The 22,221-nt window shown below is 42.1% G+C and overlaps 1 protein-coding gene across 1 annotated transcript in view; it reads right to left on the minus strand.

The window, feature by feature from the left end:
• Window positions 1-22,221, minus strand: part of csmd2 (CUB and Sushi multiple domains 2) — a 736,338-nt gene that overhangs the window by 434,713 nt on the left and 279,404 nt on the right. Inside the window, exons 15-16 of the mRNA XM_041212915.1 lie at window positions 12,616-12,831; window positions 11,674-11,862 (exon numbers count right to left, since the gene is read on the minus strand). Coding sequence (XP_041068849.1) covers window positions 11,674-11,862; window positions 12,616-12,831 — 405 coding nt within the window. The remainder of the gene's footprint in view (window positions 1-11,673; window positions 11,863-12,615; window positions 12,832-22,221) is intronic.

Raw genomic sequence — 22,221 nt, forward strand, 5'->3', positions numbered from 1 at the left:
TCGAATCCTGTGCTCTGGGTTGGTGCTATTGAATTGTTTTATCCCACCCTTAAAATCCATGTTGTTTGTGTGTGCGTGTGTGCGTACGTGCGTGCATAGGGATTTAAGAAGGGGGTAGGATTGAAGTTAAAGGGCAGAATATTGTCATTGGCATACGGGGGCAGGCCCAACATGCTGATGCATAAAATGGAGCTTGATGATGTCAGGCATATATCCCGATGTCATCAGGCATCATTTCGATATTTTGTTCAATGGGCATGCACCAGAGGCGGCTGCGCGCCGGCCGAACTGTCAACGGCCTATTAAGGCCAGTAAAAAAAACAATTAAAGTTTTTAACAACGCTGCCTGTCCAACCTTAAGATTGGTAGGCGAAGAGCCCAAGCGGCCTTCACGTTTTTCAGGAATCCTCATTCACAGGTGGGGTGAGGTTTCCTGAAGCTTGTATAAAATAAATAAATAAATTTTCTTGACTTCACAAACATGTCCCAGCTCATGTGACACTTTCACACAAGGGGGCATATTTAAATATTTTTTTACTTTATTGTTTAAAATCTTTTAGTGTCTGCTTACTCTACTGTTAAAGAGCGCAGGCCCCGACTCTCCCTCCTCCCGCCCGCACAGGAAGCACTGAGCGTCACTGGCCGTGCGTTATGCTGGGCGGGCTTTAATTGGCCTGCCCACGTTAAACAGCGGCGTGCAGTTGATCACGGGCGGTGATCGGCTCTGCGTCTGCTCCTGCCCAGCCTGCTCGACATAGGTAAGATTCTGCCCATAGTGTTAGAAGTTAGCAATTCATATTTCTTTCTTTTGCCACTGGTTAACAACAATTTGTTCAATAAACAGTTATTTACTTATTAAGTTTACAAACCTGGTGCTCGTAATCTGCTAACCTAAATTAAACAGTTAGGTTGAAGTGGGGCAATCTGGTAACTTGGTCAAACTTTTAACATTTGTTGCAGCTCGGGAAACAATGGGGCTTGATATTACTGTGCACTATCCCCAGTGAGTGGTGACACTCTGAAATCATGGCACCTTATACCTGTGTGGCACAGAGGTAATGCAGAAGCAGAGAATACCTACAACCAGTGCCATGTGACTACAAGGGCGACCACTGAGCAGGCTATATCCTTGCTGAAAGTAGTTTCAGGTACCTGGATAGATCTGAGGGGAGCATCCATTGCGCACCATCAAGGATCTCTAGGTCATTGTAGTCTCCTAAACTGTGCACAATCTGACGCTCCAGAGGGGTGTAGCCTTAGAGAATGAGGATCTCCTTGAGTACATGGCCTCTTGATCTGAGGCAGAGAATCTGCAGGGGGCTTGGGACCAGCAGCCAATGACAATGCACTTAAGGGACCAATATGAAGGAGCATTGATATGCATGCCGGGGAGAAACGCAAATAATTCATACCAGCATGTTTCTCCTGAACTTACCATAGATGTCCATGTAAACACTTCATTCTTTCCTTGAATACCCTTACCATCTGAATGGACCCATCATGACAGAATACCAAGGAATACATTCACCAATACCCTGATGCCATGAAGACCTTCTCCTTACTTTCTTCTCAAGAGGTAACCAGCTGATTATGGCCAAATGGTACAGAAATGTGCACTCGAGCTGAAGCAAAAGCTTACCTTTCATTTGATACATTGAGCCAAATCTTTGACATTACAGATTATCTATCAGCATTCGAGTGCAACATTAGTTTTACTCAAAGGCTTGCGAGTGCTCCTATGTTGTGTTGCCACAGTGTGTACAATTGAGGTGGAGGCAGGCTGCTTTACTTTCTATTTCAGTGCTTTAGATGGCCATGGCATTGTGTTCTGGGTGCCTAAGGCCTTGGAAGCCCTTGCAGACATGGGGCAGGTTGTGGCCAATGCAGGGGACCTTCTGTCAGCTATGTAACTGACTCTTAACTGTCCTTTGAAATGGTTCAGCAAGCCACTCAGTTGTAACAAACCCTGACTCCAAGTATAACTGCTATAGAGTACCTTCACCGCATGACTACTGTGATTGAAGAAAGTAGAACAGCACTGCCTTCTTAGGGGCAATTAGCCATGAATATTGACCTTATCAGCAATGCCCACATCCTGTGGATAAATGAACAAAAGGGCAGAGCCGGGGGTTATTGGACCAGAGCATTAAGGCATAATTTACTTTCTATTTTGAAATCATAATTCTATAATCCTTATGATTATAAAATAGCTTAATTTATATTATTATTATTATGTTAAACGACAAAATCTGAGACAATTTCAGAAGCAGAAAAATAGAGTTGCTGGGGAGGAATTCCTTTACAATTCTCTAGAGTTTTGAAAAATGAGGGGTGATCTTAATTGAAAACTACAAAATACTTGAAGGGATAGACAGGGTAAATGCAGCTAAGATGTTTCTCCTGGTTGAGGAGTCGAGAACCAGTGGACACAAATTCAAAATAAAGTGGGAAGTCACTTAGGACTGAGATGAGGAGAATTTTTTTTTTACCCAGAAGGTTGTGAATCTTTGGGATTCTTTATCCCATAGGGCTGTGGAAGCTCAGTCATTGAGTGTGCAGCAAGTAGAGATTGACAGATTTCTAAATACCAATGACAAAGGAATATGGGCATAGTGTGGGAAAAAGGCATTGAAGTGGATGATCAGCCATGAGCATATTAAATGGCAAAGCAGGCTGAATGGGCTGAATGTTCTATCCTCCTCCTATATCCCAATGTTCCTATGTCCTATGTTCCTATCTTGGCCAAAGAGCAGAGAGCAAAATGGATTTGCTATGGTACCACCACTGGTCAGAAGATTGGGCTAGTTTACATTGGCTGTTTCCATTAATATGGACTCAACAATTTATAACGCAGGAAAGGTTAATCACAGAATTGTTACAGTACAGGAGGCGGCTATTCGGCCCATTGTTTCTGCAGTAGCTCTCCAAATGAACATTGTGACTTAATGCTATTCTCCTGCCTTTTCCCCATACCCTTGCACATTGCTTCTATTCAAATAATCATCCAATGCCCTCCTGAATGCCTCAATTGAGTGCATTCCAGACTCGAGCTACTCACTGTGTGAAAAAATATTTTCTCACATCACATTTGTATCTTTTGCAAATCATTTTAAATCTGTGCCCTCTCGGTCTCTGATCCTTTTTCGAGTGGGTACAGTTTTTCCCTATCTACTTTATTCAGCCCCTCCATGATTTGAACACCTCTATCAAATATCCTCTGAGCCATCTCCTCTCCAAGAAGGACAGTCCTAATGCCACCAATTTATCTTCATAACTGAAGTTTCTCATCCTTGGAACTATTCTTGTAAACCTTTTCTGCACCCTCTCCAAAGCATTCACATACTTCATACAGCGTGGTACCCAGAACTATACACAATACTCCAGCTGACATCCAACTAGTGTCTTATATAAAGTCCAGCATAAGCTCTTTGCTCTTGTATTCAATGCCCCTATTAATAAAACCCAGGATGCTGTTTGCTTTATGAACTGTTCTCTCCACCTTTAATTACTTATGCACATGTACACCCAGGTCCCTCTGCTCCTGCACCCCCTTAAGAATTGTACCCCTTATTTTATATTGTCTCTCCATGTTCTTCCTCACCTCACACTTCGGCATCACTTCACAATTCTCCACATTAAACTTTATCTGCCACCTTTCTGCCCACTCCACCAACTTGCCTATGTGCTTTTGAAGGTCTACACTGCCCTCCTCACAGTTTACAATGCTTACAAGCTTAGTATCTTCCGCAAACTTTGAAATTGTCCCCTGCACACCAAGATCTAGATTATTAATATATATCAGGAAAAGCAAGGGTCCCAATACCAACCCCTGGGGAACTCCACTACAAATCTTCCTCCAGCTTGAAAAATATCCATTTACTCTTACTCACTGTTTCCTATTACTCAGCCAAATTGTATTCATGTTGCTACTGTCTCTTTTAATCCATGAGTTACAACTTTTCTCAAAAGTCTGTTGTGTGGCACTGTATTGAGTGCCTTTTGAAAGTCTATGTACACCACATCAACAGCACTACCTTCATTAACCCTCTCTGTTACATCTTCAAAAAACTCCAGCAAGTTAATTAAACACGATTTCCCTTTTAGAAATCTATGCTGGCTCTTCCTAATCAACCCACATTTTTCCATGAGGCTATTAATTCTATCCCATATAATTGTTTCTAGAAGCTTCCCCACCACCAAAATTAAACTGACTGATCTGTAATTGCTGGGCTCATCTTTACAACTTTTTTTGAACTAGGGTGTAATGTTTACTTTTCAGTCCTCTGGCACCTCCCGAGTCTAGGGAAGACTGAAAGGTTATGGCTAGTGCCCCTGCAATTTCCATTCTCACTTCCTTCAATATCCTTGGATGCATCTCATCTGGCCCTGGGCCTGGTCAACTTTAAGTACCGATAGTTTATCCATCACTTCCTCCTTATCAATTCTGAACTCTTCCAATGACAAAGTTTCCTTCTCTGTCACCATGGCCTCAGTAGCATCTGCTTCCTTGGTAAAGACAAATGCAAAGTATTCATTTAACAGTTCAGTCGTGTCACCTGCCTCCATGTGCAAATCCCCTTTTTGGTCCTTAATCACCCAACTCCTCCTTTACCACTCTTTTACTATTTAAGTGCCTATAGAAGACTTTGGGATTCCACTTATGTTGGATGCCAGTCTTTTCTCATAATCCCTCTTTGCTTCTTTTATTTGCTTCTTCGCCTCCCCTCTGATCCTTCTGCACTCAACTTGGTTCTCAATTGTATTTTCTACCTGACACCTATTATAGGCACACTTTTTCTTCTTTATCTTAATTTCTTTCTCCTTTTTCATCCAGGCAGCTCTGGACTTGTTTGCCCTTCCTTTCCCTTTTGAGGGAATATACCTTGACTTTTTTGAAGGTAGGCCATTATTCAGCTAAACTTTTTCCCGCCAGATTTTGGTCCCAGTCTATCGGGCCCAGCTCCATTCTTGCCTCATTGAAGTTGTTCTCCCCCAGATAATTTTTTTTATCTGGATCACCTACTGTCCTTTTCTACTGTCATCCTAAACCTTATGATACAAAGATCACTGTCTCCTAAACGTTCCCCCACTGACACTTGATCTGCTTGGTTCATCTCATTTCCAAGGACCAAGTCCAACAGTGCATCCTTTCTTGTTGGACTGGACATATACTGCTGTCAAAAATTCTCCTGAATGCAATCTATGAATGCTTGCCCCTCCCCACCCTTTGGCTGACCACTGTCCTAGTCTACATTCGAGTAATTTAAGTCCCCCATTATAACTACTATAATGTTTGCATCTCTCTGCAATTTCCCTGCAGATTTGTTCCCCTACATCCTTCCCACTAGTTGGTGGTCTATAGACTACAATGAGCTATGTAATTGCACACTCTCTGTTCCATATCTCTTGTCAAATTGATTCTGTCCTTGAACCCTCTGGAAAATCCTCCTCCCCCATCATTACAATGCTCTCCTTAACCAATACGGTGACCCCTCCTCCTTTTCTTCCTTTCTTATTTTTCTGAACACCTTGTACCCAAGGATATTTAACACCCAGTCCCGCCCTTCCTTGAGCCGGGTCTCTGTTATTGCTACAACATCATACTTCCACATGGCAATCTGAGCCTGTAGCTTCCCAATCTTATTTACTATACGTGTATATCCGTGCATTCACATACTTGAATTAGGCTTCATTACTTTCTCCCTTACTCTGACTCCACTTGCTATTCTCTATACTAGTGCTAACTGTGTCTCTCAGTATTTTGTGCATCCTGCTATTCTCCTTTAATATTCTCTCCTGGTTGCCAAACCCCTGCTGAGTTAGTTTAAAGCCCTCCCACCAGCATTAGCAAAACACCCTGCAAAGAACTCAGTCCTAGCTCTGTTCAGGTGCAACCTGTCTGGTTTGTACAGTTGCCAACTTCCCCAGAGCCAGTCCCAGTGTCCCAGGAATCTAAAGCCCTCTCTCCTGCAGCATCTTCCCAGCCACACATTCATCCACCTTATCCCCCTATTTCTGTTCTCACTGGCATGTGGCACTGGGAGTAATTCAGAGATTACTACACTTGAGGTCCTGCTTGCTAATTTTCTACCTAGCTCCCTAAATTCTGATTGCAGTACCATATACCCCTTCCTACCTAAGTCATTGGTACCAATATGGACCACAACCTACGGCTGTTCACCCTCCCCAGAAGAAGGTCCTGCAGCTGCTCAGTGACATCCTTGCCAGAGAGGCAACATACCGTCCTGGAGTCACATCTATGGCCACATAAATGCCTGTTGGTTCTCCTAACTAATGAATCCTCTATCACTATTGCTCTTCCTTTCTTCTTTTACCCCTCTTGTACAGAAGAGGTACTCGTGGTGCCACAATCTTGGTTCTGACTGCACTCCTCTGAGGAACCAGCGCCCTCATCAGTATCCAAAACTAAAAACTAATTTGTGAGCAGGACCCCAGAGGACTCCTGCGCTATCTGCCTAGTTCTCTTGGATTGCCTGGTGGTCACTTATTCCCTTTCTGTCTCCAGGCTCCTAAGTTGCAGTGTGACAACCTCCCTGAACTTGCAATCCATGTAGCTCTCAGTCTCACAGTTGTGCCACAGGGTGGCTCCAGCTGCTGCTCAAGCTCTGAAACCCAGAGCCCAAGTTTCTACAACTGGCAGCACTTCCTGGACTTGTGGTTATCTAGGACACCGGCAGCATCTATGACTTCCCACATATTACAGGCCACACATTCAACTTGATCTAGCTGTACTGCCGTGTCTTAACTTTATTTTACTTCAGTTTATGCTTATTACCTTAGTATACTGGCCCTGACTTTCCCTTATTCCTGGTGTTTCACACTTAAATCCAAGTAAAGCTACTTCTTTAAAAAAACATGCTTTTCTAATTTACAGCAACTTAAAGACAGTCCCTAACAGCAGCTTCTTACCAACCAATGAACTTTCCTGTGATACCACTATTTGTTTTCTGTCATTCTCCTTTTGAACTCAGCATGGGCTGGTTCTGAGCAACTGACTGGTGTGCCTCTCTGAATCCCAAGGTTCAGTGTAGGCCTCAAGCCTTGGTCCAGATCTATCTGCTGCTGCTCTGGGCTGCTTCTGCTCTGGGCTGCTCCCTCACAGGTCTGCCGCCTCTCCAACTCCCAAGATAAGTCAAGTAGAAAAGATATATGACCCTGACCACTATCTTATGATAAAAATGATCGTGTACTTGAAATTCAAGCAGTGGAACAGATTTTCATGTTCAGCAGTGAAGCAACGATACTTTCAAGGATGTTCAAGAAAGCTGCCTGCAAAAATCTAGCAGTCAGAATGCCATAGATTTCCCTTTTCCTTTGGACTCTGGTGCTAAATCAAGTGGATCACCAGGCATCCAGCAACAGTGATGGCATCAAGCAGTGTGACCAGACAATCACATTCAAGGATCCTCACTGACAGCAAACCAGGAATTAAAATGTGCTCATCAGCCTTCATTTCTAATTAAATTTTACAGAGTGCAAAATAAATGATTAGGACATATGCTTGGGACTAAAATGAAAATTAAACTATCAGTAACATTTTTGAAAATAAATATTTAAAAAGTACATTTTTCTTAATCTAATGGAGAAATTTGACATTCCACAAATATAAAACAGTTTGACAGATCAAGAGAGGATTTAAGCAATAATTATGAACTAAGTATTCTATTAAGCATCTGGTTAGACATAATTCAACAAAATGAAACATTCAAGAGATTTTACAACAAAACTAATAGCATAAAAATGCAAGCTTTCATCAGTTCAGTGGTTTCTACTTGCTTACAGTCAAGGAGGATTTAACAGTGTATGTTATGGGCAATTGTAGTATCACTGACAGCAATTTCTGGATTCCTGCATTTAACTGCAGATGTATGGACTCCAGGTGTAGTTTAAGAGAAGTAGTGACAGCAAACAGCAACAGTTTCAACTTCATTACTCTTGCAAAATCTGTGCTATTGTAATGATTTCTTTAATGCAGATAATTCAGTTTAACAGTAAATCTAATACAGGATAACAATCTTGTGAATGGGTCATAGAAGGAAAGTACCATATGCCCCATGAATGGCAAAGCATTTAGATTATTCATGAATAAATATTTCGTTCACTGATGTCCTATTTTCCTCAGTCAGGTATATTCACCGTACAGATGATACTGTGACACCAACTAGATTCCAGCACAAAACCCAAACTGTGAGGAAAAGGATGTCCCACTTTTCCCTGGAATGTTGGATGACACTTTTCTGTTTGGGTTTTGTGCTGGAATCTATTCAGTATTACAGTAATATCTGTACGGTGAAGATGCCATACTGAGGTAAGGCGAGCTCCCATTATGTATATCATGGGAACTTTATATTTGCTTTTTACCGTCAGGACGATGTTTTTAACAGCATTGTCATGCTTTGCCAAGAAAACACAGCAAAATAGAGAATGGAAGTAACACCTTCTCAGCTAGGTTGTTCTGTTGGCTTTAGTGTGACATTCTGCTCTGATACTTCCATCATGTCCAGGTACATGTAACTTCCCTTTACTGTCAAATTCGCATTGTCCCACAAATGTTTGAAAAGCTTCCCCACATTGGTCAGTGTACCTCCTGTTAGATTCAGCAGTGTAGAGTTGACAATGCCAACATCTATATTTATAGTGGAAGAAAATTCCACTTAACAAAGAGAAGAATATCATGTGGTTATAGCAATAACCTTTAACCAGAAAAATAGTGGGGGAGGGGGGTGTAGGCTCTTCTTCAAACAGACTTTAGCAAATAGAATGGTCTTTTGGACTTAAACAAGCATCACCCTGACTGCTGCCACAGTCAGACTGGTAAAAAAAAAACCTGTCTCCTGGTGTTGTATTTTAGTGCTAGCTTAATATCTTGAGTTGAACACCTCGGCTAGCAAATTTCACACAAATTACCTAAACAGCTCACTTATGCAGCAGTTTGGGTTGACATTTATCCAATTATTACCTTGCAAATAAAAGAACAGATGAGCTTTAAAATTATTAAGGAAGATATAGTAGCATGGCATGTATTGGAGAGACAAAATATTGTCTGCTTTCCACCACATCAGTCAGTCATTCTCAACAACTGTAATCACATGAAAATCACACTGCAGTCTCGCATCATACAATAACATATACACAACGTCAGCTGCAGTCAGTTGAATGGACATTGTAAAATTTAACCAAGAAAAACAATTATAATCTACAGAACACACAAAGTTGTAAACTGCACGAAAGTTGCCGTAGCTACTTTTGAAATGTGATTTAATGTCATTTCACAGGAGTAGCAAATCATCTTTGAAGCAGAGAATGTGGTCACCTTTTTAACCCTTACTTGGAAGAACGTTTGTTTTTTTCAATTTCCATTTTAGGCTTTCCTTATCTCCTCTGCCCCTCCATCCTTAGTTTTTAGTTTAAATAATTTTCAGTGGGAATATATTAAACTTTCTAATTCCATCTTTAGTATGTTACTCATTTGCGCTAAACACTGACATGCCTTTTACAAAACACAACCTGTCTCATCCATATGGACAGGTATGCAACATCATTGTCAGGTCCTGTATTAAAGGCTACTGTCTTAAATTGCATCAGCATTGGCCCATAGTTTTTGCTTTACTTCTCTTGGATACACTTTGCAAGTGTATTCATACAATCTAAAATACTGATAATCAACAAACTAAAGAGAGACTTATATTTGTGAAGAGAAATGAAATGTTCATGTTTCAGGCATTGCCCTTCATCAGAATCATATCTGTGTCTGAGTTGCTGATTATTTCTAGCATTTTCATTTTTTGTTTTCCTGCAACATTTTGACTTTTGTCACAGGTTTACATTTGCCTTCCCTTACTTCAATATTGTTAATGCCAGAATAATAGTTCAGGAAACGGTTTTTCTTTACTTATCTCTAGGCAAATTGCCCGTATTTCTTAACCTGATCCTTTAAAAAGATCCTCAAAATTAATTAACAACATCTTAACAAGAAACTGTTTTTCATAATTAGCCATTTCAGGGTGTGACAAAAAAATGGCACTCAAGGTAATAAATGTTGTTCATTACTGTCTTCTGAAGATTTCCACCACATCTATTTTTCTGTTTTCATGAACATATTCAGAACAAAATATATCCTTATTAGTTTCAGATAGGAACGTGCAAAGAATAAAACAAATAGCGATTTTTCTTTAAAAAATTATAATTTTCTCACTTAGTCTTCACGTTGCCCCATACCATGCAACTTCCTGTTGAGATGGGAGAAGACCTATTCACCAACCCTTGGACAATGGTATCCCTTAATTGGTGCATGACAAAAGCCAAAATGACATACAATGTAGGTTTTCTTCCTCGTGACCTGTTGAAAAGTTTATAGTCACCTTTCAGCTGCTGCCTGTCCTATCCTTCCCTCAACCATCCACCCTCAACAACACCATGGCACAAGTCTAACCTGATGTGAGAAATTCAATAGCACAATGCCACACTCTAGCATCCATGTTAAAGAGCACTGGTGCAGAGACATATTGTTCTTTGCAGGTTTCACCACCAGAGGCAGTTTCAATAATCCGTGGGGGATTTTTAAATTTTGTTCTTTCAACAGATAAATGCATCACTGACTAGCTCAGCATTTATTGCCCATCCTTATATCCTTTGAGAAGGTGGTGGTGAGCCACCGCCTTGAACCGCTGCAGTCCACATGGAATTCTAACCCACCAACACTGAAGGAGCTGTGAGATAGTCCTAAGTCAGGGTGGTGTGTAGTTTGGAGGGTAACTTTCAGGTGGTGGTGTTCCCTTGCATCTGCTGCCCTTCTAGGTGGGTGAATCACAGGTTTGGAAGGTGTTGTTGAAGAAGCCTTTGTGAGTTGCTGCAGTGCAGCTTGTAAATGGTGCACATTGCTGCCACTGTCTGGCAGTAGTAGGAGGGAGTGAATGTTTAAGGTGGTGGATGAGATGCCAATCAAGCGGGCTACTTTGTCCTGGATGTTGTCGAGTTCATGTTGTTGGAACTGCACTCATCCAGGCAAGCGGAGAGTATTCAACACACCATTACTTGTGCCTTGTAGATGGCGGACAGGCTTTGGGGAGTTATGAGGTGGGTTACTCGCCACAGAATTTCCAGCCCTTGACTGACTCATGTAGCCACAGTATTTACTTGGCTGCAGTAGAGTTTCTGGTCAATTGGAACCCCTAGGATGTTGGTAGGGGGCAATTCAAAGGTGGTAATGTCCTTGAATGTCAAGAGGAGATGGTTTGATTCTCTCTTATTGGAGGTGATCATTGCCTGGCACTTGTGTGGTGCAAATGTTATTTGCCATGTAATTAATCCAAGCTTGAATCTTGTCCAGGTCTTGCTGCATATGGACATGGACTATTTCAGTATCTGAGGAGTCACAAATGGTGCTCAAAATTGTGCAATCATCAGCTAACATCCCCACTTCTGACCTTATGATAGAGGGAAGGTCATTGATGAAGCAGTTGAAGAATTGTAAGCACTCACTGTACTAACTGTTATATACTTTGTTAATTGTTATGTCAAACTGTGGTAGTTCACAATATACTTTCTATCAAAACGTAACTTAGCAATAATGCATTGGTTCAGGTCTTTGCACAGCTCCTAACTTGTGTTGAAATTTCCGCCCAAGTGAAATGAAAGCACACGACCACCTACCAACACACCTTGGAAGAGGCGAACTCCACACACGCCGTCTACCTCCAAGGCAAGTTATCCGGAACACACCTTCCAGTCTATATCCCGGGAAACATGAAAACGTGAGAGTATCTCCAACGCCAAATTGATTGCCACTTCTGCTGCTGAATAGTGGGGTACCGGGATCATCACAAGGCTCCAAATCATGCTCTAGATAAAGCACAAAATGTTCACCGTTTTAAGGAAGGAGAAGATTGTTAGGCTAAAAACAGATGAAGTAGAACGAGCAAATTACGGAAACATTATTGCAAATGAAAGGTACACAATAAGGAGCTAGGAGATATGTGCAGGATGGGAAGCTCATGTGTGGATTCAAACTGTACAAACTAAAGTACTTCAGAAAAGAAGGTCCAGCACAAAGAATTCACTATCATTAAAAAAGGTAATTTGCTAACTAATTGATTTCTTTTAGGAACTAACTGTTCTGTCCTTTCATAGCTGGAATCTGACTGATAGATGTCTCTTTTCTTCCTGCTATATGAATTAAGCTTCAGTGGTCTTTACCGATCCCTACTAGACAAAGGCCCACAGCATTGTGCTGCACAATTCTGTTCAAATTAGCAATCCCACTCATGGGAATTGTTGTTAGAAATGAAATTAGAGAAGGGGGAGGCAAACATACTGGTGTAACAATAGCTTCAGTCTCCAAAATATTTATTAAACAAAATAGAGAGAGCTATACTCGGCTGGTGATTAGTGTTATGCCTGATTTGGTTGTGTTTGACAGTTACAATAGGTGCCAAAAATAGGCTAAAAATGAAAATAGAAATTCAGCGATAGTTGTGGGAAACGAGTGGTCAAAGGTGAGTTTGGAACCAACAGGCTTTGGCCAAACTGGTGTCAAAGTGGTCAACTGAGAAGACACTAACATTTTCGCATGAAGAAATGATAAATGCGTTTTACCTATGAAGGTTATGTTGAAACCCTCATACGACATGGAGAAGTCTGAAATGAATCGGATCTGTGTTGTATAATTCCCATAGAGTCCAGCACTGACTGAAGGTGGCAGGTTAGATCCTGTGAGTCTTTTCAAAGGATGAGCGAAGCTTCCATTCTCAGTGATCAGCAGATAGTCATGGGGACTCTCCAAATGAAAGGTATGGAATGTAAACTGTATTCCTGGAATCATAATTTCCAACAAAAAAAAGGACAAAATGTCAGGAGTTCAAATCCACATAAGATGCTGAACAAAGAAAGTGATACAGGCTGTAAACGGTCTCTGACAGCCAAATGTCAGGACTCAATCTAATTTTGTTTGTTTCCCCACAAGGTTTTGGCATCTCCTGCAGAAAAATGAGTGGGAATGAGTAATAAGCCTGCATGCAGGAGAGATCACATGCCTCGAGGTTCAACTGGTTTAAGGATTTGATTGGACATGCAGTTTAAGCTATAGTTTAATATGAGAAAAGTGAAAAGAGCTTTAACAATGACAACCGGCATTGATCTCTTGATCTTGGGGTTATAAACCCAGTACCATAACCACTCGGCTATTTAGGCCAAGCCCGGCATTGATACTGCAGTAATTGAAGACTGTGATTTACTGTGACAATCAATGCTAAATAGTATCATCACATACAACGGGGTTGGAAGTCATAAGTAAATCATGCCAATGTTTCTGCTACCTCGAAAACCTGGGTGATAAATTTATTCTATTTTTGATCAGTTTCTCTGGTTGTAACTATTATGGCAGACACCAGATCATTGATTCTCACCACTGATAATCAATGATTTCTATCCTGAAGGTTTAATGACCAATGAATATAATTTGACTTAACTGTGGGACCATTAATGGGAAATAATCAGAATTCCACTTTCAAAGCTGAATTAGCAGATAACTAGGAGCTTGAGATATGACAAACACTTGTTCATATCCAGCATATATTCATACATAGTGCTCATGTTGCCTGAAAATGAATTCAGTCACTGGTTGAATACTGTTTCATCTTATACAATTCAGGAGCAACCATTTAGATTATTGTTTTGCAAGGTATTCTAATCAGTGAGAGTATATCAGCCAAACACTAAGTAGAGTGCATTATCAGTGGTGTTATAGTGCATCATTACTAAAAAAAAACACAGCTACAAATTGTTTTGGACTGTCATCATTCACAATCAGCAAAATAGCAAATTCATGCCCGAAGCAACATTTGAATAGCGTCAATGGACAATACCTATACCATACTTTGGAAAGGAATCAACTCTTTCCTGGTTGATCTTTCCATCTTCAATTCTCAGGCAGCTGCCAATCATTTTTAAAATACTTTTTATCCAAATGCTAATTAATTTAGTGACAGAAGAAAGTGTTCAGGATACATTATTTTTACTGTTTGTTGCTCGTTAAACAGAAATAGAAACGGTTTGTCAACTTATGAGGCACACTTTTGTTCATTATCCTGCATCAACATCAGATACTTTCACGTGCAAAATGCAGAACATCTAATTATAGCTCCATTGGCAAATTATTTAAACATCATCATAGTGGCATGCATAAAATCACTTCTCCAAATGACAGCAACTGGGTTGCGGGTATTTCAGAAGTGCCAAAATAAGACTTAATTAAAATAAATCTCATTATATGCTGGTATAACAAGGATTTCCAATATATTGACAAATGTAATGTTCCTCACAGACAGTTGGGGAGCCATTTGCCATCCTGATGCACAGCCAATACATCAATAAACTCAGTTTGCATGTCTTGCTAATAGTTCAGCTCTATCCCATTCATATTGTGTTTTCAATGCATTTGTAGGTAATGCTGTAACACAAACATACTGGGCCATGTTCAAAAATCATTTGCCCAGCTTTGCAGCTTGATTGGCATCTTTTCTTTAAGTGAAATATAAACAATGGAAGGTGGACTTGTGGCACAGTGAGTAGCATCCCTGCCTGTGAGCTAGAAGCTCCACATTCAAGTCTCATTCCAGGACTTGATGGCCAAGGAAGGTGTGTTCATAACATAGCCAAATAGGTTAGGATCAACTTGGAAATCCTTCCAAACCACACCAATGGTAGGCGGTAAGAGTGGAACAGATTTCTGGTCAGCCACGTGATAGAAAGAAATAGAAGTCTCTACCATCACTATTCATAGCTTCAGGCTGCAATATGCATGTAAAAATGTATGTTACCACAGCCGCTTGGACTCCTGGGGGGCCTGGCTGACTCAGTTGGCCGGAAGGCCAGTGTGGATCAGATTGGTACCAAAAACACTGCGTTCAATCCCCATTCTGGCTGGGGTGGATTCTGTCACCTTGCTCCACCTGTGGTGGAGGTTGTGCTCCTGTGGGTTGGACCGGCCTTCAGGCAGAGAACTGAAGAAGAGTAAGAAACAATGGAAATTTCCAGACCTAAATGCTGTTATTTACAGAACTATATTCTTCCCCAGTGCTCTCCAACAAATACTTGGATGGCTCTAAAGTGTCAAATTACCAGAAATTGATTCAATTTGTTTAGAAATATTTATCCAGTCATTGAAGTGAAACATACAATGTAGATATTTAAGATACAGGATTCATGCAATTTTAAACAGGTACCCCTGATAATATTTTTTAGAAAGTTTATGTTCCAATTCACTGAATCCCTTGCAAAAAATGTTTTAAAAGTGGTTTTATTTAACAGCTCTGCCTATAGGTTGGAGAAAATACACTTTTCACAAGGGTAGAGCATTGCAGCTACTGGGACACCATTTACATCCTTCATGATCTCCAGAACAGGAGGCCGTTGAAGCAAATTGTTTATATCATAGAATTTTTCCAATTTTAATACAGTTCACAGAAAACATATGAATGACAAACAGAATCATTTGTGGAGTCAGTATTAGACACGACACTATCCTTGACTTCCTCCTGACCCATACTGTGCAGAATGTCAATCAGAAAGGAAGCCATGTTCCAATCAGACATTTCTGAATGGTAACAGCTCTCCTTGCCCCTTTCTTTTAGCTTAGTGTCAGAATAATAAGTATAATCCCTGGCTGATCGTTGAATACTTCATGAATAATTCACAACTGATTGCTTCAAATTTACAATGCTTCGAATTTGCATTTATTTTTATACACTCACTAAGTAAAAGTGAAAATGGAAACAGTTTTACCCTATTATAACTAAAGGTGACACAAACATTTTTTTTAAAAAGAGTAAACCCAAACAATTTTTTTAAAATTAAATGATATTGTGGCCTAGACATTCCATGTGTAATTCTGCAGCACTTTCACAGCAACGGAAACTGAGATGCAGGCACCAATGGTCTGGAGAGCTGTTTCCACAAGAATTTTCTGGACCAGCTTATTGGCAGATCCAATGGAGTAGTGATTGTTTTAAAACTCAGGTAGGAGTCATGTGCTGTGGTGTAACTCTTTCGAGTACAAACACGTTTCCATCTGTTCCTATTCAGATGAAGTTACATTGTTTCATAGCTTGCCATTGTGAGATTTGAACTGTTGATCTTGGGGTTACAAGCCCAGTACCATAACCACTTGGCTATTTAGGCCAAGCATGTGCTGTGGTGTATGCTCACCACTATCTCCTCCAGGACAATTAAGATGGACAAAAATGTTGGCCTTTTAGGCGACACTCACATCCCATGAATGAACAAAACAAAAATGGGACTGCAATCTTTAAGACGCCAGTTGTGGCTGAAGGCTGTGACAGGCTGGAGGAACAGCAGGGAATGAAGGAACAGTGCTTGGCTCAATCTGTCAGCTGGCTATAGCTCATGTCTCATGGCTGTTTTTGGGCCACTTTACATGCATGTCTAATAGGACATCCTGGCAGAAGCAGGCAAAGAAGGAATAAGGCCATAGCACAGAGGCAGAGACGAAAGCATGTACTTTTAGAAATTGAAAAGACAGAGTACTGAGTGTTTCTGGTAGGAAAACTGCCAAAAATTTCACTTGATCTATGTGGAGGAAGGTGACACAAGCATTGAGTAACAACTCTCTCATGCTTGGGACTACAGACAAGTACTTTAAATAAAGCAAACTAATTCATCAGGGCAGGAAAGATAACATACTTGGGCTCTCCATTTGGGACACTAGGCTCCAGTAAACTCTCAGTAAACAATAGAATCATGGTTACAGCACAGAAGGAGGCCATTTAGCTCACCATGTCCATGCTGGCTCCGTGCAAGAGCAACTCAGGTAGGCCCACCCCCTCCCTGGAGCCCTGCAATTTTTTTCTCTTTAGATAATTAGCCAATTCCCTTTTGAAAGCTATGTTTGTATCTGCCTCCATCACAAACTAACCCTTACATTGTACTCGTTAAAAGGTGAGGGGAAGGTAGTATCCAGCAGGCAGCAAGCGGGCACAGGGGGAGGAATGAGATGCTCATGAGGAGGACAAACAGAGCCCCTATAACTACCTTCCATCATAACACTGAGGAAGAAAAAAGAAAACAAGTGAGATAAATCAGCTGAAATTGAATTTAGGCCCGTCCATCAAGTCTTGCAGTAGTATCATACCAACATTTCTTTCCTTCCACATTTTCAAATTCAATCACCACATCACTTTCACCTGGAGTATTAACAAGAATATGACACAGGATGATTTACAAGATAGCCAACGGAGTGGGGAGGTGGGTTAGGATGTTTAACTGTCCCAGCAAGTCAAAGAGTGCTTAAGATTTCGGAATCAGGGTACTCAGAACTGGGTGTGCGCCAGAAAGGAAGGTAGTGGAGGAACACCATATATAAGCACAGAGTCTTAAAGTGTTTGGGGAGACAGTGGTATAGTGGTAATGTTGCTGGAATATAAATCCAGGTATCCCAGGCTAATGCTCTGAGGACATGGGTTCAAATCCCACCATGGCTGGTGGAATTTGAAACCAGTTAATAAAATCTGGAATATAAAGCTAGTTTCTGTAATGCTAGCCATGAAATGAATAATTGATTGTTGGAAAAACCCATCTGGTTCACTAATGCTCCTTACCGGAAGGAAATCTGCCATCCTTACCTGTTCTGGCCTGCATGTGACTTCACACCCACAGCAATGGTAGCAGTTGTGGGTTTGGAAGGTGGTGTGTATAGAACCTTAGTCAATTCCTGCAGTGCATTTTGTAGATGGTACATGCTGCTGTTACTGTGCGTCGGTAGTGGAGGGAGTGCTTGTTTGAATTGCCACCTGAAATGATGTAGCAAGGGCAATTAGGGATAGGAAGCAACTAATGGGTATATTTTGAGTCTATGTTCTCCTTTGCTACATCAGGGAAACTTTCTCTTCATTACAGGATGCAGTAGAGCACATTGCAGCTTCATTGAAATTGGCAGCAGATCCATAGCTAAGAAGGGACCAGTCAGTGCCTCTACCTATTTTTGTTTAATCATTCACGGGATGTGGGCTACGCTGGCTGAGCCAGCTTTTATTGCCCATCCCTAGTTGCCCTTGCAAAGGTGGTGAGCTGCCTTCTTGAACTGCTGCAGTCCATATCATGTAGGTACAGCCAGTGTTGTTAGGAAGGGAGTTCCAGGATTTTAACCCAGTGACAGTGAAGGAATGGCGATATATTTCCAAGTCAGGATGGTGAGTGACTTGGAGGGGAACTTGCAGGTGGCAGTGTTCCCATGTATCTGCTGCCCTTGTCCTTCTAGATGGTAGCAGTTGTGGGTTTGGAAGGTGGTGTGTATAGAGCCTTAGTCAATTCCTGCAGTGCATTTTGTAGATGGTACATGCTGCTGTTACTGTGCGTTGGTAGTGGAGGGAGTGCTTGTTTGTGGATGTGGTGCCAATCAAGTGGACTGCTTTATCCTGCACAGTGTCAAGCTTCTTGAGTGTTGTTGGAGCTGAACTCATCTAGGTAAGTGGAGAGTATTACATCACACTCCTGATTTGTGCCTTGTAGATGGTGGACAGGCTCTGGGGAGTCAGGAAGTGGGTTACTCACCACAGGATTCCTAGCCTCTGACCTGCTCTTGTGGCAACAGTATTTATATGGATGGTCCAGTTCAGTTTCTGGTCAATGGTAATCTCCAGGATGTTGACAGTGGGGAATTTAGTGATGGTAATGCCATTGAAAGTAAAGGGGTGATGGTTAGACTCTCTCTTGTTGGAGATGGTTATTGCCTGGCACTTGTGTGGCATGAATCTTATTTCCCACTTGTCAGCCCAAGTCTGGATATTGTCAGGTCTTGCTGCATTTGGACATGGACTGCTTCAGTATCTGAGGAGTCGCGAATGGTGAACATTGTGCAACCATCAACGAATATCCCCACTTCTGACCTTATGATGGAAGGAAGGTCATTGATGAAGCAGCTAAAAATGGTTGGGCCAAGGACACTACCCTGAGGAATTCCTGCAGTGATGTCCTGGAGCTGAGATAACTGACCTCCAACAACTACAACAATCCTCCTTTACGCTTGGTACGTCTTTAACAAGTGGAGAGTCCCCCCCACCTCCCATTCCCATTGACTCCAGTTTTGCTAGGGGTCCTTCATGCCACACTCGGTGAAATGTGGCCTTGATGTCAAGAGCAGTCACTCTCACCTCACGAGTTCAGCTCTTTTGTCCATGTTTGAACCAAGGCTGTAATGAGGTCAGGAGCTGAGTGGCCCTGGCGCAACCCAAACTGGACGTCAGTGAGCAGATTATTGCTGAGCAAGTGCCATTTGCTAGCCTTGTTGGTGACCCCTTCCATTACTTTACTGATGATCAAGAGTAGACTGATGGGGCACTAATTGGCCGGGTTGGATTTGTCCTATTTTTTGTGTACAGGGCATACCTAGGCAATTTTCCACATAGCCTAGTAGACACCAGTGGTGTAGCTAGGGGTGTGGCAAGTTCTGGAGTCTTCAGTACTATTGCCAAAATATTGTCAGGGCCCATAGCCTTTGCACTATCCAATGCCTTCAGCTGTTTCTTGATATCACATGGAGTTAATTGAATTGGCTGCAGACTGATATCTATGATGCTGGGGACTTGCAGAGGAGGACAAGATGGATTATCCACTCGGCATTCTTGCTGAAGATTATAACAAGTGCTTGAGCCTTATCTTTTGCACTGATCTGCTGGGCTCCCCATCATTGAGAATGGGGATACTTGTGGAGCCTCCTCCTCCAGTGAGTTTTTTAATTGTCCACCACCATTTCACGGCTGGATGTGGCAGGACTGCAGAGCTTAGATATGATCTGTTGGTTATGGGATTGCTTAGCTCTGTCTATCACTTGCTGCTTATGCTGTCTGGTGTGCAAATAGTCCTGTGTTATAACATCACCAGTTTTTAGGCATGCCTGGTGCTGCTCCTGGCAGGCCCTCCTGCACTCTTCATTGATCTAGGATTAATCCACTGGCTTGATGGTAAAACAAAAACAGAGTTACCTGGAAAAACTCAGCAGGTCTGGCAGCATCGGCGGAGAAGAAAAGAGTTGACGTTTCGAGTCCTCACGACCCTTCGACAGAACTTGCGTTCGAGTCCAAGAAAGAGTTGAAATAAAAGCTGGTTTAAGGTGTGTGTGTGGGGGGCGGAGAGATAGAGAGACAAAGAGGTGGGGGGGGGGGGGTGTGGTTGTAGGGACAAACAAGCAGTGATAGAAGCAGATCATCAAAAGATGTCAACGACAATAGTACAATAGAACACATAGATGTTAAAATTAAAGTTGGTGATATTATCTAAATGAATGTTTTAACACCTATGTGTTCTATTGTACTATTGTCGTTGACATCTTTTGATGATCTGCTTCTATCACTGCTTGTTTGTCCCTACAACCACACCTCCCCCCCCCCCCACCTCTTTGTCTCTCTATCTCTCCGCCCCCCACACACACACCTTAAACCAGCTTATATTTCAACTCTTTCTTGGACTCGAACGCAAGTTCTGTCGAAGGGTCGTGAGGACTCGAAACGTCAACTCTTTTCTTCTCCGCCGATGCTGCCAGACCTGCTGAGTTTTTCCAGGTAATTCTGTTTTTGTTTTGGATTTCCAGCATCCGCAGTTTTTTTGTTTTTATGGCTTGATGGTAATGTTAGAGTGGGGGATATGCTGGGCCATGAGTTTACAGATTGTGGTTGAGTATAATTTTGCTGCTGCTGATGGCCCACAGCGCCTCATGGAGGCCCAGTCTTGAGTTGCGAGATCTGTTTTAAATTTATCCCATTTAGCATAGTGGTAGTGACACACAATACAATGGAGGTTTATCCTCAATGTGAAGGCGGGACTTCGTCTCCACAATGACTGTGTAATGATCACTCCTAATGATACCTGTCATGGACAGATGCATCTGTGGCAGGCAAGTTGGGTGAGGATGAGGTCAAGTATGTTTTTCCCTCTTGTTGGTTCCCTCGCTACCTACCACAGACCCAGTCTAGCAGCTATGTCCTTTAGGACTCAGCCAGCTTGATCAGTAGTGGTGCTACCGAGCCACTCTTGGTGATGGACATTGAAGTCCCCCATCCAGAGTACATTATGCACCCTTGCCATCTTCAGTGCTTCCTCAAAGTGGTGTTCAACAATGGAGGAGCACTGATTCATCAGCTGAGGGAGGGTGGTAGCTGGTAATCAGCAGGAGATTTCTTTGCCCATGTTTGACCTGATGCCATGAGATTTAATGGGTCTGAATTCAATGTTGAGGGCTTCCAGGACAACTCCCTCCCAACTGTATACCACTGTGTCGCCACCTCTGCTGAGATGGTGATGAAGGTGTCTGGGACATTATTTGTAAGGTATAATTTCATAAGGATGACAATGTCTGGGTGTCCTGGGGCTGGCATGGACAAGATGGGCCTCCTTCTATGCTGTAACTTTTCTACGGTTCTATGGTTCCATGTCAGGCTTTTTGACTAGTCTGTGAGACAGCTGTCTCAATTTTGGCACTAGACCCCAGATGTTAGTAAGGAGGACTTTGCAGGGTCGACAGGGCTGAGTTCGCCATTGTCATTTCCAGTGCCTAGGTCGATGCCGGGTGGTCCATCCGGTTTCATTCCTTTTTGTGACTTTGAAGCAGCTTGATACAACTGAATGGCTGGATAGGCCTATTCAAGGGGCATTTAAGAGTCTGGGGTCACACGTAGGCCAGACCAGGTAAAGACGGCAGATTTCCTTCCCTAACCAGATGGTTTTTACAACAATCGACAATGGTTTCATGATTTCATAATTCCAGATTTTTTATTGAATATAAACTCCACCATCTGCCGAGGCGGGATTCAAACCCAGGTTCCCACATCATTACCCTGGGTCTCTGGATAACTAGTCCAGCGACAATACCACTATGCCATCGACTCCCCAGCTACCTGGGCTTCAGTTCTGATTGCAAGAGGCAAGAGAACAGACAAAATCCTGTGCACTCACTTCCAGACCAGACAACTGTGGTGCATGTTACAATCTTCAGGGATTTGGGGATCTGAAAGCCAACATTGTTCCAGCCACCCCACTGATTAATGGGAACACATATCAACGGCACAATAATAGGATGGCAATGGTCAGCTGGAGTTGACCTGCCAGATGCGTCTGTGACTCAGAATAATGTCTGATACAAACATCAAAGCCAACCATTGGCTTTTCCCTTTAGAGCACCATGTCAGTGAACAC

The sequence above is a fragment of the Carcharodon carcharias genome, chromosome 19 (assembly GCF_017639515.1).
Source record: "Carcharodon carcharias isolate sCarCar2 chromosome 19, sCarCar2.pri, whole genome shotgun sequence".
NCBI classification, from domain to species: Eukaryota; Metazoa; Chordata; class Chondrichthyes; order Lamniformes; family Lamnidae; genus Carcharodon; species Carcharodon carcharias.